The 13,603-nt window shown below is 39.8% G+C and overlaps 3 protein-coding genes across 5 annotated transcripts; all 3 read left to right on the top strand.

Moving 5' to 3' along the window:
• On the top strand, positions 15-2,274 carry LOC109718195. Of its 2 annotated transcripts, XM_020244272.1 has the most exons (4): positions 15-389; positions 865-1,162; positions 1,199-1,660; positions 1,743-2,274. In XM_020244272.1, the coding sequence occupies exons 1-4, from the start codon at positions 68-70 to the stop codon at positions 2,059-2,061; spliced, it is 1,401 nt and encodes a 466-aa protein (XP_020099861.1). In that variant the 5' UTR covers positions 15-67; the 3' UTR covers positions 2,062-2,274. The 2 variants fall into 2 exon arrangements, with proteins under 2 accessions (XP_020099861.1, XP_020099860.1); XM_020244271.1 differs by having other exon boundaries at positions 865-1,660.
• On the top strand, positions 4,255-6,925 carry LOC109718196 (E3 ubiquitin-protein ligase SINAT5-like). Its single transcript, XM_020244274.1, has 3 exons — positions 4,255-4,587; positions 5,404-5,790; positions 6,344-6,925. Exons 1-3 carry the CDS (start codon positions 4,342-4,344, stop codon positions 6,704-6,706), a joined length of 996 nt encoding a protein of 331 aa, XP_020099863.1. The 5' UTR covers positions 4,255-4,341; the 3' UTR covers positions 6,707-6,925.
• On the top strand, positions 7,647-13,115 carry LOC109718123 (cytochrome b561 and DOMON domain-containing protein At3g61750-like). Of its 2 annotated transcripts, none has more exons than XM_020244148.1 (4): positions 7,647-7,879; positions 11,588-11,987; positions 12,109-12,425; positions 12,648-13,115. In XM_020244148.1, the coding sequence occupies exons 1-4, from the start codon at positions 7,826-7,828 to the stop codon at positions 12,873-12,875; spliced, it is 999 nt and encodes a 332-aa protein (XP_020099737.1). In that variant the 5' UTR covers positions 7,647-7,825; the 3' UTR covers positions 12,876-13,115. The 2 variants fall into 2 exon arrangements, with proteins under 2 accessions (XP_020099737.1, XP_020099736.1); XM_020244147.1 differs by lacking the exon at positions 7,647-7,879 and adding an exon at positions 10,588-10,951.

Below are 13,603 nucleotides of genomic sequence, written 5' to 3'. Positions count from 1 at the left end.
TAGAAGCCAAACAAGTAAACAGCAAGATCGCGAAAAGGGAAATAGCATTTCGCATCGCAAAATCGTGATGAATAAATCTTTCGAGCCAGATATGTTGAATTCGAGCGCGTATCAGCGGTTGCGAGCGGAGAGTCCCAATGAGTTCGAGCCGAAGACGGTCTTCTTCTACAGAGAAGGACAAGACATAGCCATCGACTGGCAGAACAGCTTCTGTCTGAAGGCTGCCGTCGTGTACCACGCCATTACGCGGATTCATGTTAATCCTCAAGCTACGCCGAAGGCTTCGTGGCTGCTCCTACAGATAGCTAAAAATTGCCGCGATCTAGCAGCTGCAGCTGCATCTACGGCTCCGGCTGCAACAGCATCTGCATCTACATCTACATCTCCAGGTAACACAATTTCCTCAATCCAAAGTTTTGCAATTACATACCTAATTTATGCGGGTCCGTTATGTTGCCACTGCTGCTATTTCAATTTTTTTAAAAAAACCTTTTTAAATTTCTGAGAAAACCTGTAGGCCTTCATTACTCAAAAATAGAAACAGTACCAATAGAAGAAGTAGCTAGAGGGATGTAACGACAACTGGAAACCTAAATTGGGTGAGAGAAAGCTGTCCTTAGAGTAAACGACGCTAAACTACGAGTTCGTTTGAACTCGAGGCTTTTTGATAGATCTGAGATAGAACATAAGATTTTGGTGAGCTAAAGATCTTGCACTTCGACATTATCTTATATTCGACAAGTTTAAATTATTCTTTCAGCTGGATTAGGAATTTTATCAAATTAAGTTAATGGTAACTTACATGAAAGTTCTGAGAGTGCAGAACTGTTAGAACTCAGCTGATCATCTGATATTAATTCGCAGCAAAACCCGACGAAATAAACGAAGAATTCATCAGGAACCTGCCCGCCGAGGAGAAGGAGTTCGTCGACGGGGTGTACCTCGTCGTCGGATTCCTTCCGACCCTAAAATCCGCCGTTGGAGGAAAGTGGGACCGCGAGAAGACCAGCGAATTCTACCTGTCGATGCGGAACCACGAAATAGTCACTGACATTATCAAGATCGGAAACCAGATACCTCTCAACTGCATCGTTTCTGTCGGCAAGCACGTCGAGGAGGCGATCAAGAAGGCGAAGGACGCGTTCCAGAAGCTTCCCAATGCCGACAAACAGAAGCTTTCCGACACCGACAAACAGAACGACAAACAGAAGCTTCTCAGCGCCATCGACGAGTACAAGTTGAGTTTCCCGAAAGATAAGTTTCATGAAGTGCTCTATCTCTTCTGCTGGTACTACTCCCCTTTCTACTACAAGGCGGCCCCAGATGCGCAAGAAAACGTGGATCTTCTGAGCAAGGTGGCGGCCGAAAAGAGCAACTTGTTAGAGTGCGTGCACGAATACGTAATGCATGCATGGGGCAAACAGATCAGTGGTGACGCCGAGGGGAGCGGGTACGTGTACAGCACGCCGACCGCAAAGAGGCTGCGGAGGGCCGGGGTCCGGTTCACCGCTGTGGACGCGGAGCGGTCGGCCGCATTCCAGTTCACCGAACCGGCCCTCAAACTGCCCACTTTGATGTTCGATTTCAGGGCCGAGACTGTGGTCAAGAATCTTCTGGCGCTGGAGTTATTGAGAGGTGATTACCACAAGCCCTTAACAAGGTACGTCATTTCTATTTAATGAATTTGATCAGATTCAATGCATCTTATGCGACTGTTTTATATGTTACGTATGTGTTATCAGGTATTTTCAATTCATGAACGAGTTGGTCGAAGACATAGGGGACATAAAGGTGTTGAGGAGGGCAGGCGTGATCCGCGGGGGGTCGAAAGCCGGCCTGGAGGTGCTGGAGATGGTGAAGAAGATCGACAGGTTCGCGACGTACCCCTCGACCTTCGCGGCCATCGACAACGAGATCGATAAGGCGCGCCAGTTTCACAAGAAGCAGATGGAGAGGTTCGTCGTCCGGCACCAGCCGGCGGTGCTGTGGGTGTCGTCGGTGGCTGCCGCCTCGGTTATCGCGACCGCGGTTTTCGCTTCTAGAAGGAGGGCAAGAGCCTGAGTGGGAGGGATCAAAAAGTGTGGCACAAAGAAGCACTTCATGCATCCTTAACTAGCTTCACCACTTAATACAGTCACTTGTATTAATTTGTATTTTATGATCGTTTAGTAAGCAAATTAACAAAGCCTAATAATAAGGAATAAATGCTGGATGTTGAAACAAAATTGTAATCAACTTCATAAATTAATAAACAGTTACATTTTTAAATGCAAATTTTACCACCTGTAGTTATAAAATTAAAAAAGTTTGTTACTCTAAGACGCATTGTTACGTGCGCCTAATTTTGCAGTATCAATATATAAAAGTTTACGTGCGCCTAATTTTACAGTATCCATATATAAAAGTTGACTAATTTTGAACCAATTGATTACCTTTAACTAAAGTTATTTTAATACTTCACATTTACAAGATTCGAATTAAATAGGATATTTAAGGTAATTTAGCATAATTTATTTATCTATTTTATTAATTATTACATGGTTTATCAAATAGTTGTGCTTATACAGCATTTTTCAGACAATTTAATATTATATTTTTTTTCTTATTCAATATATAGACCGGGTCAAATTATGAAAACGACTTCCTGTTAGTTGGAAAAGTCATTGCTGTGGACTAGAAAAATGGATAAAGTTTGCATGTGGACTAGAATATAATATGACATATTTAAAGACCCTTATTCATCAGACAATATGATTGCATCACTTGTGTCCTGTGTTTTATCTCATATTTTAGACTAAAATATATTTTATTTTTACAATATATTACATAAATTAAATGATATGATAATTTTATTAGGGATTTGGTGTTCATAGAACTTAACTAATGATAAGGATGTAGATCTTAGAACAATTTCTGATTTGTTTCTTTGTAAGAGGTTTTGAGTTTGATTTTTGTATCTATTATTATTTTATGGCATATATTTATGCATTATTTTTTTATTTTTTTAATTATTTTTTTAGTCGGTGCACGAAATATTATTTGCATTATATCTGTCATGCATGTAAACAGAGTATTAAGATAAATACTGAACTATTTTGTATGACTTTTTAAGTAACAATAAAACATACATATAATCACAGTATATCAAAAAATAAAATTAATGCTTTTTTTTTTGACCTTTTAGAGGTTATGTACGAAATACCATATAAATCTAGAAAAATAGACTCAAGTTTATATTATAATCTTTACTATATATTTTTTTATTTTAACAATTAAATTAAATGTATGAGATTATTTATACGTGTAGCACATAAGTGATGCAATTTATGAGTAATAACATGAACCAAGTCTAAATTTTATTATTTTTTCTTTTTGGAGAAAATGCTTTGAGACCTGTAATTGGTACTCTGATATTTTTTGAAACATTGACATATACTGTTAAAATTAATGTGTAACGTATTAACATATCTGTATATAAATATTTTAGGGAGAAAAAAGCTTTTATTAGCAATACAAAATTTTTTATGTGCACAAAAATGTAAAAAATCCAACTCCAAATACCCTTTACTCTTCTTTAAAAAGGAAATATATTGTTGGTTTTTAATTCATTATTTTAAACTCCCATTTGGTTAGTCGTTTACCTCCCACGTGGGTTCCAACAGTGATCATCGCCGTCCATTTAAAATCCAACGGTGATGAGATCATCCGTAGTTGTCACTTTGGGTGCCAGCGAATGGCCAGGAAAAGAATGAAAAAAAAGAGCACAAAAGAGAAAAAAAAAAAAGAAAAAGAAGGGTAAAATGTAATGAAGGTCCTTTACTATTCTGATATTGCGTCTTAGTCCCTAAACGTTTTTATTTGAATTCCTGAATTTTATTATTTTTAAAACCTTTAACTTCACTGCAAAATAAATTATTTAACTTCACTAAAATAAACATAAATATGAAAATAATTTTAGTAGATAATAATTAATACAAAAAATGCTCTTATTTTAAATAGATTAAATTTACTGAACTTTTTCAGGTTTAAATAGTAAATAATGGCGAAATTTAATAAACCTTCGCGTTGGTAGTGTAATCAGTTTTGTTAATTAAACAGGCAAGTTGTATGTTTTAATGTTTTTAATTTTTTTTTGAGATAGTATATTTTAACATTTATGAACTAATTAAAGGGTTGAAGTTAAAAAGTACACCAACTAAATAGTGAATATTGGGTACTACAGGGACTACGCATACATTTTGCCCTAAAGGAAAAGAGCAGCTCCTCTTTTGGTTGTTCTCCTCTCTCTCTCTCTCTCTCTTCCTCTCTCTCGCGAATTGAGGTCGAGGAGGGAGAGGATCCATGGAGTTTGACAACATCCACTGCATCTCGTCGCCCGATGCGATGGACGAGGACGAGGGGGCGCGCATCACTCACCCCTTCATGAAGCCCTCCGCGGCGGCGGCGGCGGCGGGGCGGGCCGGAGGGAACGCCGCCGGAGGCGGCGGGGGAGGGGTCGCCGGAGCGGCGGCGGCTCCGGCGACCAGCGTGCACGAGCTCCTTGAGTGCCCCGTGTGCACCAATTCCATGTACCCTCCGATCCACCAGGTGGGTTTTCAAACTCTCAATCTCTCTCTCTCTCTCTCTCTCTCTCTCTCTCTCTTGTGGAATCAATTCTAGGGCTTGGGTCGGGGGTTTGCTTGTTTTAGTTAGATCAAGCGATGTAATTGTGGAGAGGCGAGATCTTTCCCGGTCTAGGGTTTGGATTTCTTGGTTTCTTGGGGCAATTATATTGTTGTACATGTAATTTTTAGGCTTTTTTATCTGGTGCTAATAGTAGTTTGGAGAAATTGTAGTTTATATTTGTGCGCATACAACTATGTTTTGATTTCTTGTTGCATGTTCTTCTTTATTCTTTGAGTGCTAANAAAAAAAAAAAAACATGCTTTTCGTTTTGGTTTCTCTTGCGCAACGAAAAGTTCAAATGCCCATATTCCTATTCACTTATATTTGCCTTTCCTTGTAATTTATCCTTTTCTCTTTTGGTTCACCATTTCATGAAGATCAATGGTCTAAAAAAAAAAAAGAAAAGAATCTGAATCGGTGGTCGCAACCGTAAATGATGAATAACTCTTCGAATTGCTTAAGTGGTCAGCAACATAGATTAGAAAGGACAATAAATGGATGAAGAGGCGAAGAAGAGCGAAAAAAAAGTTTGGTCGAAGAATTTTTTGGGTTTTACCAAATTGGAACAGTGGGCTTTAATTGCATATCTATCTATGTGGGGGATGCCCTAATTTTTGGGGGTGAGATCTCGGACTATTCTAAAATCTGGATTTAGTTTTGTAATGTATAGAATTTTCATCTGTTGTTGTAGCTGTGGTGCATAATGATTGATTTTCCAAACCGTTTGATCTTCTGCAGTGCCAAAACGGGCACACGCTGTGTTCCACGTGCAAGTCCCGGGTGCACAACCGGTGCCCTACCTGTAGACAAGAGCTCGGGGACATTCGTTGTTTGGCGCTGGAGAAGGTCGCCGAATCGCTCGAGCTCCCCTGCAAGTACTACTCGTTGGGTTGCCCTGAGATCTTCCCATACTACAGCAAACTAAAGCACGAAGCGCAGTGCAATTTCCGGCCCTACACCTGCCCGTATGCGGGATCGGAATGCTCAGTTGTCGGGGACATTCCGTTCCTCGTCACCCATTTGAGAGATGACCACAAAGTCGACATGCATACCGGGTGCACGTTCAACCACCGCTATGTGAAGTCCAACCCACGAGAGGTCGAAAATGCTACATGGATGCTCACAGTAAGTACTGTTTCTTACCTTCATTTTGATTCATTTGCATGTATACTGTTGCAGAGCTAATGCTTACTATTTGTAACTTAATGGCTAGTTATCCAACTATCCCAGAATAAACCAAAACGGGAGGAAATTCTCCGTTTGGTTTTTGGTTATAGGAATAACCGTAATGATTACGGCGGTAACTATAACATTGTTGGATACGTGCAATCGTTGTCGGATGAATAGGGAAAAGCGTGATCACAATAATTTCTCGTAGATGGTACAGTAGCTCCCTGATAATTCTAGTGACCCAATTTGTTCAGAACAATTATTCTTGAGCCTTTTATGGTTTGCATCATGTTCGGAGACAATTCAGTTTATCCTCCACTTACATAGGCTATAATATATATACATGACTTCTTCGGCTATGTGCATGACTTGCTCTTCAGTGAAGATAATCATCTGGATAGGATGCAATTTTGGCTTTTCTTTACATGATATGTATGGATCATAGTTCATTGATACTCTCTCTCTCTCTCTCTATAATCTTTTTTTCTTGTCCTCTTTCTCTCTCTAGGTTTTCCACTGCTTTGGGCAGTACTTCTGCCTGCACTTCGAGGCGTTCCAGCTCGGGATGGCGCCGGTGTACATGGCGTTCCTGCGGTTCATGGGCGACGAGGCCGATGCGCGGAACTACAGCTACAGCCTGGAGGTGGGGGCCAACGGGCGGAAGATGGTGTGGGAGGGCACCCCGCGGAGCATCCGCGACAGCCACCGCAAGGTCCGCGACAGCCACGACGGCCTCATCATACAGCGGAACATGGCACTCTTCTTCTCGGGCGGCGACCGCAAGGAGCTCAAGCTGCGCGTCACCGGCCGGATCTGGAAGGAGGAGCAGAGCGCCGAGGCCGGCGCCTGCATGCCCAATCTCTGTAGCTGAAGCTGTGAATTTGGTTTTGTTTATTTCCCTTCCTTTTCTTTTCTTTTTTCTTTTTTTGGTTTAACTTCATGACTGGGTTTGTTGTTGTAATTTTGTATCATTGCCACTCTTGTTTGTTTTACTGTGATGTTACAGTGTTGCTGTATCAATTGTTACCCTATTCTTACTAAGAACAGAGTGCCCCAAGTTATATATATATAATATATATGTTGCATGTGAGTGTTGGTGTTTAGATCATATAATTGATATCAGGTTGCTTGATTTAACATATTTGATGCTTCTTCTGCTGTAAGTTTATTATAAAAATATATAAAATTTATCTCAACTATCACTTTTGGATCTGATCATATAATTTTTTTTAAAAATTAATTCTAGTGTTTGGCCTTTTAATTTATTTGATTTGAGATAATTTAGTGACTTTTTAATTTCAAACTTTAAATACGTCGCTTATCATTACGAGTTTTATTTAGTGTATTTTATACAATTTGCGTAACTATCAATTTATTAAATTAAATAATTAGTTAAATTTTGTATCAAAAAAGTTATTAAATTACTTAAATTAAAAAAATTAATAGTTTGGATACTAAAATTACAATTTTAAAAGATTAGATTGTCGAATTAAAATTATCACATGAGATGGTCAAACCCGAAAACGTAAAACACGCGCACTCGAATGCTGAGGCGGAAAAGTTGTTAAATAATAATAACAAATAAAAACGAAAGAAAAATAAATGAATATATTCTTCTTCGCACGCTAAAGAGTCGGAGACGAGTTTGGACCTGCCATTGCCGAATTCGGTGGCATTTCCATTCTTAGCCAACGACTTTAACGAAGCGAAAACGCGAAGGCCACAGCGAATCCCACCCCACCTCCACCACCACCACCCCTCAAAATCTCTCTCTTCGTTCATATTCATATAATACCAATAATAATAATCTCTCCCTCTCTCTCTCTCTCTCTCCCTCTCTCTCAAATTTCCTCTCGGAACAAAAAAAAAAAATAAAAAATTAAACCAATTATTGTGTTCTTTCTTAGACCAATTAATCAAATTGCTCCAAAAAAAAAAAAAAGAGAGAAGAGAAAAGAAGAGAGTGTTGCTTTGGAGAAGAATATATATAATGGTGTGGTCTCCGAAATCGGCAACGAATGCTTATCTCGACACCCTTAAACTGGTAAGGATTTTGATCTACACTATTCGTGAACAAGCAATTATTATTCCATATTTTTGTTGGTAATTAGAATGATGGATTTTGTGGGAATTAATTATTCGTTTCATGTTTTTGTTATTTATTTACTTTTGCATATAACTAGTCTATGGAATGGAAAATCTTCGGAGTGCAAAGAGTCCTTCAGAATCATCTTGTGTGATTAATTTGTTTAGGAATAGTGATGTCAAATAAGGGTGAAAAATATTGGTGGCAATTTCACAAACACTTGGTGGGCAATTTCACAACCCACTCTCTACAAGCATCAAATGGAGAGCCAATCACAAGAGCAATAACAAAACAAACTAAATCACAAAAACACAAGGATTTACGTGGTTCGGCTATGCCTACATCCACGGGAGAACAATGCAAAAGAAGCTTTCACTATAAATTTGGAGATTACAAGAGAGATTCAAATGGGAGAAATATCACCTTAACTCCAAGGTATAAAAGAGAGCTCCAACAATCTCTAACTCTACCCAAATGGTGTAAACCACACCTCACAAGGAAGATCTCACCTCCTTCTTGATAGAACTAAGATCAAAACCAAGCTCTAGGGTTTTCTCTCTTTTCTCCCACTCCTTTCTCACTCTCTACTTCTCTCTCTATTTTTCTCTCTCTATGCTAATATCCCACTTTAGCTCTCTAAGAGAAGAGGCTAACAATATGGGCCTTTTGGATCAAAAGAATTATGATCCAAAAGCTTACAAATAGGGGCCCACATACATGATAAGAAAATATAGAAAGAGGAGATTTTGACTTCACCAAATTACATAGCCCAAATAGCAAGGCCCAAATAACAAATAGGCCCAATATAATTAGCTCAACAAATAGCATATAAAGAAGGTTATGTTTTATATAATAAAGCCACTATATATCTAGAATCTCACATAAGTACGCATTGTACTATTCTCATTCAAATTTTCTACCCCTATGTGATCCATGGGCTTAAATTTTCCCTCCCTTTTGTTTTTTTTTTTTTTTTTCTCATTTTAGTGCAAGCATGACCACGACGGGCGAAACGAGCCGTCGAGACCGGCCGGACCGGAGACGAATGAGTTCATCTCAGCCCTGGCGGCCGGCATGAGCGCGCAGCTCATCGTGGAGGTGTCGTCGGAGGCGTCCCAATCGACGATCGCCCTCGCGGCCGCCGCGCGCCAGACGGGCGGCCGCCTCGTCTGCATTCTGCCGGAGGAAGAGTCCCTGGCCGCGTCGAGAGAGGTGATCAACGAGTCCGGCCTCGACGACATGGTCGAGTTCAAGGTCGGGAACGCCACCGAGCTCCTGCCCGAGTACGAGAACATCGACTTCTCCCTCGTCGACTGCAAGACCAACTCCTACAAGGACCTGCTGAAGCTGCTCGACGTCAATCCGGAGAAATCAGTCGTGGTCGCGAACAACCTAACCGAAGGGAGAGAAGGCCTGTGCGGCGACGTCGGGAAGGTGAGGGACGGGGCGGCCGTGCGGTCGGTGAAGCACCCGATCGGGGAGGGGATCGAGGTGACGATGATCGGCAAGAGCGATGAGTTTGGGATAACGGATTGGAAGAGGAGCGGCGGCGGCGGCGCGAACAAGGGCAAGGAGAAGAGGATGGTGGGGCGCGGGAAGAGCAAGTGGGTGAGGAAGTTCGACGAGGAGAGCGGAGAGGAGCATATCTTCAGACTGCCGAAGTCTATATGAGAATCCCTCTTCCGGCGAATTCGGACGGCGAATATCGAATTCGATGATATGTTGATCGACAAATCTCTTTCATCTCATTCTAAGGATGTGTATTTTTCATAGGTTTCGAGCAGTTTTAGTCTCTTCTACATTGCTTGTTATATTCAATAATTATTGATCTTTATTTCTCTGATTTTTTTTTGCACGAGTTATCCATACCAAAATAAAAAATTAAAAGGATATTAATGTGGTAATTGTAAATAAATGATTTGTACTGTGTGTAAATATATGATTGATAGCTTCGTTACTAATATTATTATGTGTAGTAATTGGGACTCCTTTTGAGGATATTTGTTTCTATTGGATGTTTATTTTGTGTACTTTGTGAATTAGCCTGAAGTTTTTGATCAAGTTATTATTACTTGTGGATTTGCTTTATGCGAGTTTTTTTTTTTTTCAAAAAAAATATTTCCAATGTTTTGGATTCTCATTGTAATAATGATGATAATTAAAGGGAAGTTTTTTTTGCTTCAATTATAAGACATTTTGAAATGGGCCCTCAACTTTAGATTTTAACTTTTTAGTGATTTTTTTTTTTTTATTTGCATTCAACTAAAAATTTTGTCGAATGTAATTGCTCGATTAGCTATTAGCTGTGAATTGTTGCAGTTTATTTATTGCAAAGCGATTAGTTAGACTCATTGAATTTAATAAAATTATTCGTGAATTTGATAAAATTCCTAATTTTTTTGTTTAAAATCACTCTCAAGTTCTTTGATGATATATTGAAAGTGGAGAAGATAATAACCATTAAGTATCACAAAGTTAAAAAATAAGGGGGTCAATTCAAAACGCACTATAATTGAGGGGGTCTCCATGCATTTTCACCTTGTTTTTTTTTTCAATTTATTTTTTTTTTTCAAATGACGGTTGGTATTGTACTATTGCGGTGGGTTCCCGCCACCACAACGACCTCCACCACCATACCATCCTCCATGGCATCATCATCATCATCATCATCATCATCACCACCACCACCATGGCCAACCATGGCCATCATCATCATCATCATCATCATCATCATCATCCCCAAGCTTCACTTGGAAGCGATTCCTCTCACCACCACCAAACCAAACCCTCCTCTCCATCGCTTCCCCCAAATGCTACCCCGAACCACACACGCCACACTCTCACCTCTCTCTCTCTACGATGTCGCCGGCGTTTTCCCTCCTCGCCCTAACCCTCGCCCTGTCGGCAGCGATCGGGGCCGTCTGTTCTCAGATCAACGGCTGCAGCGCCGATCTGAGTGCTTTCCTCCCCGCCCCCTTCAACGTCTCCGGCCTCAGTTGTAGGCCCATGTGGAACAGCTTCATCCTTAGGGTAAATCAATCTCTTTTTTTTTTTTTCTTTTTTTTTTTTTTTTCNTTTTTTTTTTTCCCTATAGACACTTCTTTTACTTCTAATTATTTTAAGGTAAAAGCATACAGAAATTATCTGAATTATAGACTATTTTAAGTCGGCTATACAGTCTTTCGAAATTTTGATTTTACTACTCAACATTTCAATTTATTTGATTTGAGTCGATCAACGGTAATTTGATTCTAAAATTTAAGCTAATTATTTGCTTTAACAAATTTATAGCAGCAAGAATTGTATAAAGTATACTAACTAAACCTGCAAAAATAAATAACACATTCAAATATTAAAGTCAAATTATTGTTAGTTGGTTCAAATCAAACAAATTGAAATTAGTTGGGTAGTAAATTTAAAATTTTGTAAGGTTGGATAGCTGACTCAAAATTGTTCATAACTCAGGCAAGTTCTACTTTATTTTAATTTTAAGTTACTCTAGTTTGTTATGTCGGAAATTTTACTAAAATTATCGGCTTTATGTATTTGAAATTCTCCAACTAAACCTACATTTTTGTGATCTGCATTCAATTTTTGGAATCCTCACAGCAGAAACATACAATAACCACAATTCTGCATCTTATCTTCAATGCCTACCTGCTGCAGCATTCTCAGAACCAGGATAACATCTTGAGCATTGTGCTGTCCTCTCCGTACACGTCGGGATGGGTCGGGATCGCGTTCTCCAACGATGGCATGATGACCGGGTCGAGCGCGATGGTCGGCTGGATCGGCAACGAAGGGCGGGCGTACATCAAACAATTCTATTTAGGCGGCCAGACTAGTTCGCAAGCCGTCGTGAATAAGGGGAATTTGCTGCTCAGCAGTGATGCTGCTCCTTCAGTTGTACTTTACGGGGCGAGTATCTACTTAGCATTTCAGTTGAAGTTTCAGGCTCCCGTTACTCGCCAGGCGCTTCTGTTCGCTTACTCGACGACTCCGCCCATGAATTACCGTCTCACCGAACACGACGATAAGACGTCGGTCTCTTTCGATTTTTCTCCAGGTAAAATTGCGCAAGAAATTTAAAGTTATTCGTGTTTCAATGTGGAATTGTATTCAAGAAAGCACTTAATCCCCTCAAACATTTGATTTTTTTTTTTTTCCTCTCTCTCTCTCTTTTGCAGGAGCTTCTGCTTCTACTTCTACTTCTCCTTCCTCGTCTTCGTCGTCTTCTTTTTATCCATACGAGTTGAAAAGGAATCACGGTGCGCTAGCCATGTTTGGATGGGGAGTGCTTCTACCTGTCGGTGCCATTGTCGCGAGATACTTCAGACGAAGAGATCCTCTTTGGTACCACCTTCATGTAATTATTCAATTTGTGGGATTTCTTATCGGCCTCGCGGGTGCGGTCGCTGGAATCGCTCTTTACAACAGAGTACACTCTAATTTCACAACACACAGGGGCCTCGGCGTTTTTATCCTTGTGCTAGGTTCTCTGCAGGTGTGTGGAATCTCATTTCATGGAAAATCCTCTTTTTTGCCCAAATTGTCGATATACTGTGTATAGTTTCTTCTCTTCATCTGTTAAGCTGTCACAAAAGAATCCGGTTTTTTGCCTTGCGAACTTAGATTGTGATCTATGAACTTCATTCAAATGTGATGTTCTTTGTTTCCGAAAGACGATAGTCAATTGCGATGTGACTGTGACTTCCTTGTTGTTCAGGTAATTGCATTCTTCTTACGACCGGATAAGGAGTCGAAGATCCGCAAGTACTGGAACTGGTACCACCACTGGGTCGGCCGGCTTGCTCTTTTCCTCGCGGCGGTTAACATTGCTCTTGGAATTCAAATTGGAGGTGCTGGTGATACCTGGAAAGCAGTTTACGGAATTCTCCTCGCCGTCATCTTAATTTCCGTTACAGTCCTCGAGATCGCTTTCTGGGTAAGATAAAATGGTCTGAACAAACCTTTTTTGATCCGATTCATGTACGAAGCTTTTGTGAAGAACCTAAGAGATAGAATCTGTCGCAGATTGTTCGTTCATCTTTTACTGTGATCAGATCGAGCCAATTCTGTCGGTAGTTTTCCCATTTTCATTCATATCTTCTCCTTTCTTTATATTAATGGATTAACTATTGAGTCGATTCTTTCATGGTTTCAGTATTGTAAACTAGTATACAGTTTGTACTTGATCCAGATATTCTAATTGACGATTTTTACGGAATCAAAACTGAAATTTGATTTATTGCAAAGATTTGATTTTGCGGTCTCTTCGCCATCCTGCTAGTAATTTGAATTCAGGAAGAAGAATACTGTGTATGAGATATATATAGTACAAAAGCGAATATTATCCTTAATTAATGAGCTAAGAAGCTTTGGGCTTTGCAGAAATGAAAAGAACCCAATTGCAAGAATTGCCAATGCATCAGTTCTTTTAGGAGGTAAATTTTGGGTTTAAGCTTCTGTTTTATCATGAGGTAACTCATCTACAATCAAACAAATGGGTCAAACAAATTGAAGCATCCGCGTCAATTCTTTTCAATTAAAACTGTTTGAAGAAGAGCACTAGAATGTTTTGACTGCAAGCTCCCAAAAGCTAGCTACATGTTGCAGCAAAATCAAAAGTTTAAAATCAGAGCTTTTGCTTTTGAGACCAAGAAGCGCATTTTGGCTTTCCAC

The sequence above is a fragment of the Ananas comosus genome, linkage group 12 (genome assembly GCF_001540865.1).
Source record: "Ananas comosus cultivar F153 linkage group 12, ASM154086v1, whole genome shotgun sequence".
NCBI classification, from domain to species: domain Eukaryota; kingdom Viridiplantae; phylum Streptophyta; class Magnoliopsida; order Poales; family Bromeliaceae; genus Ananas; species Ananas comosus.
Note: the sequence above shows the minus strand (reverse complement) of the source record. Positions and strands in the feature narration are given on the sequence as shown.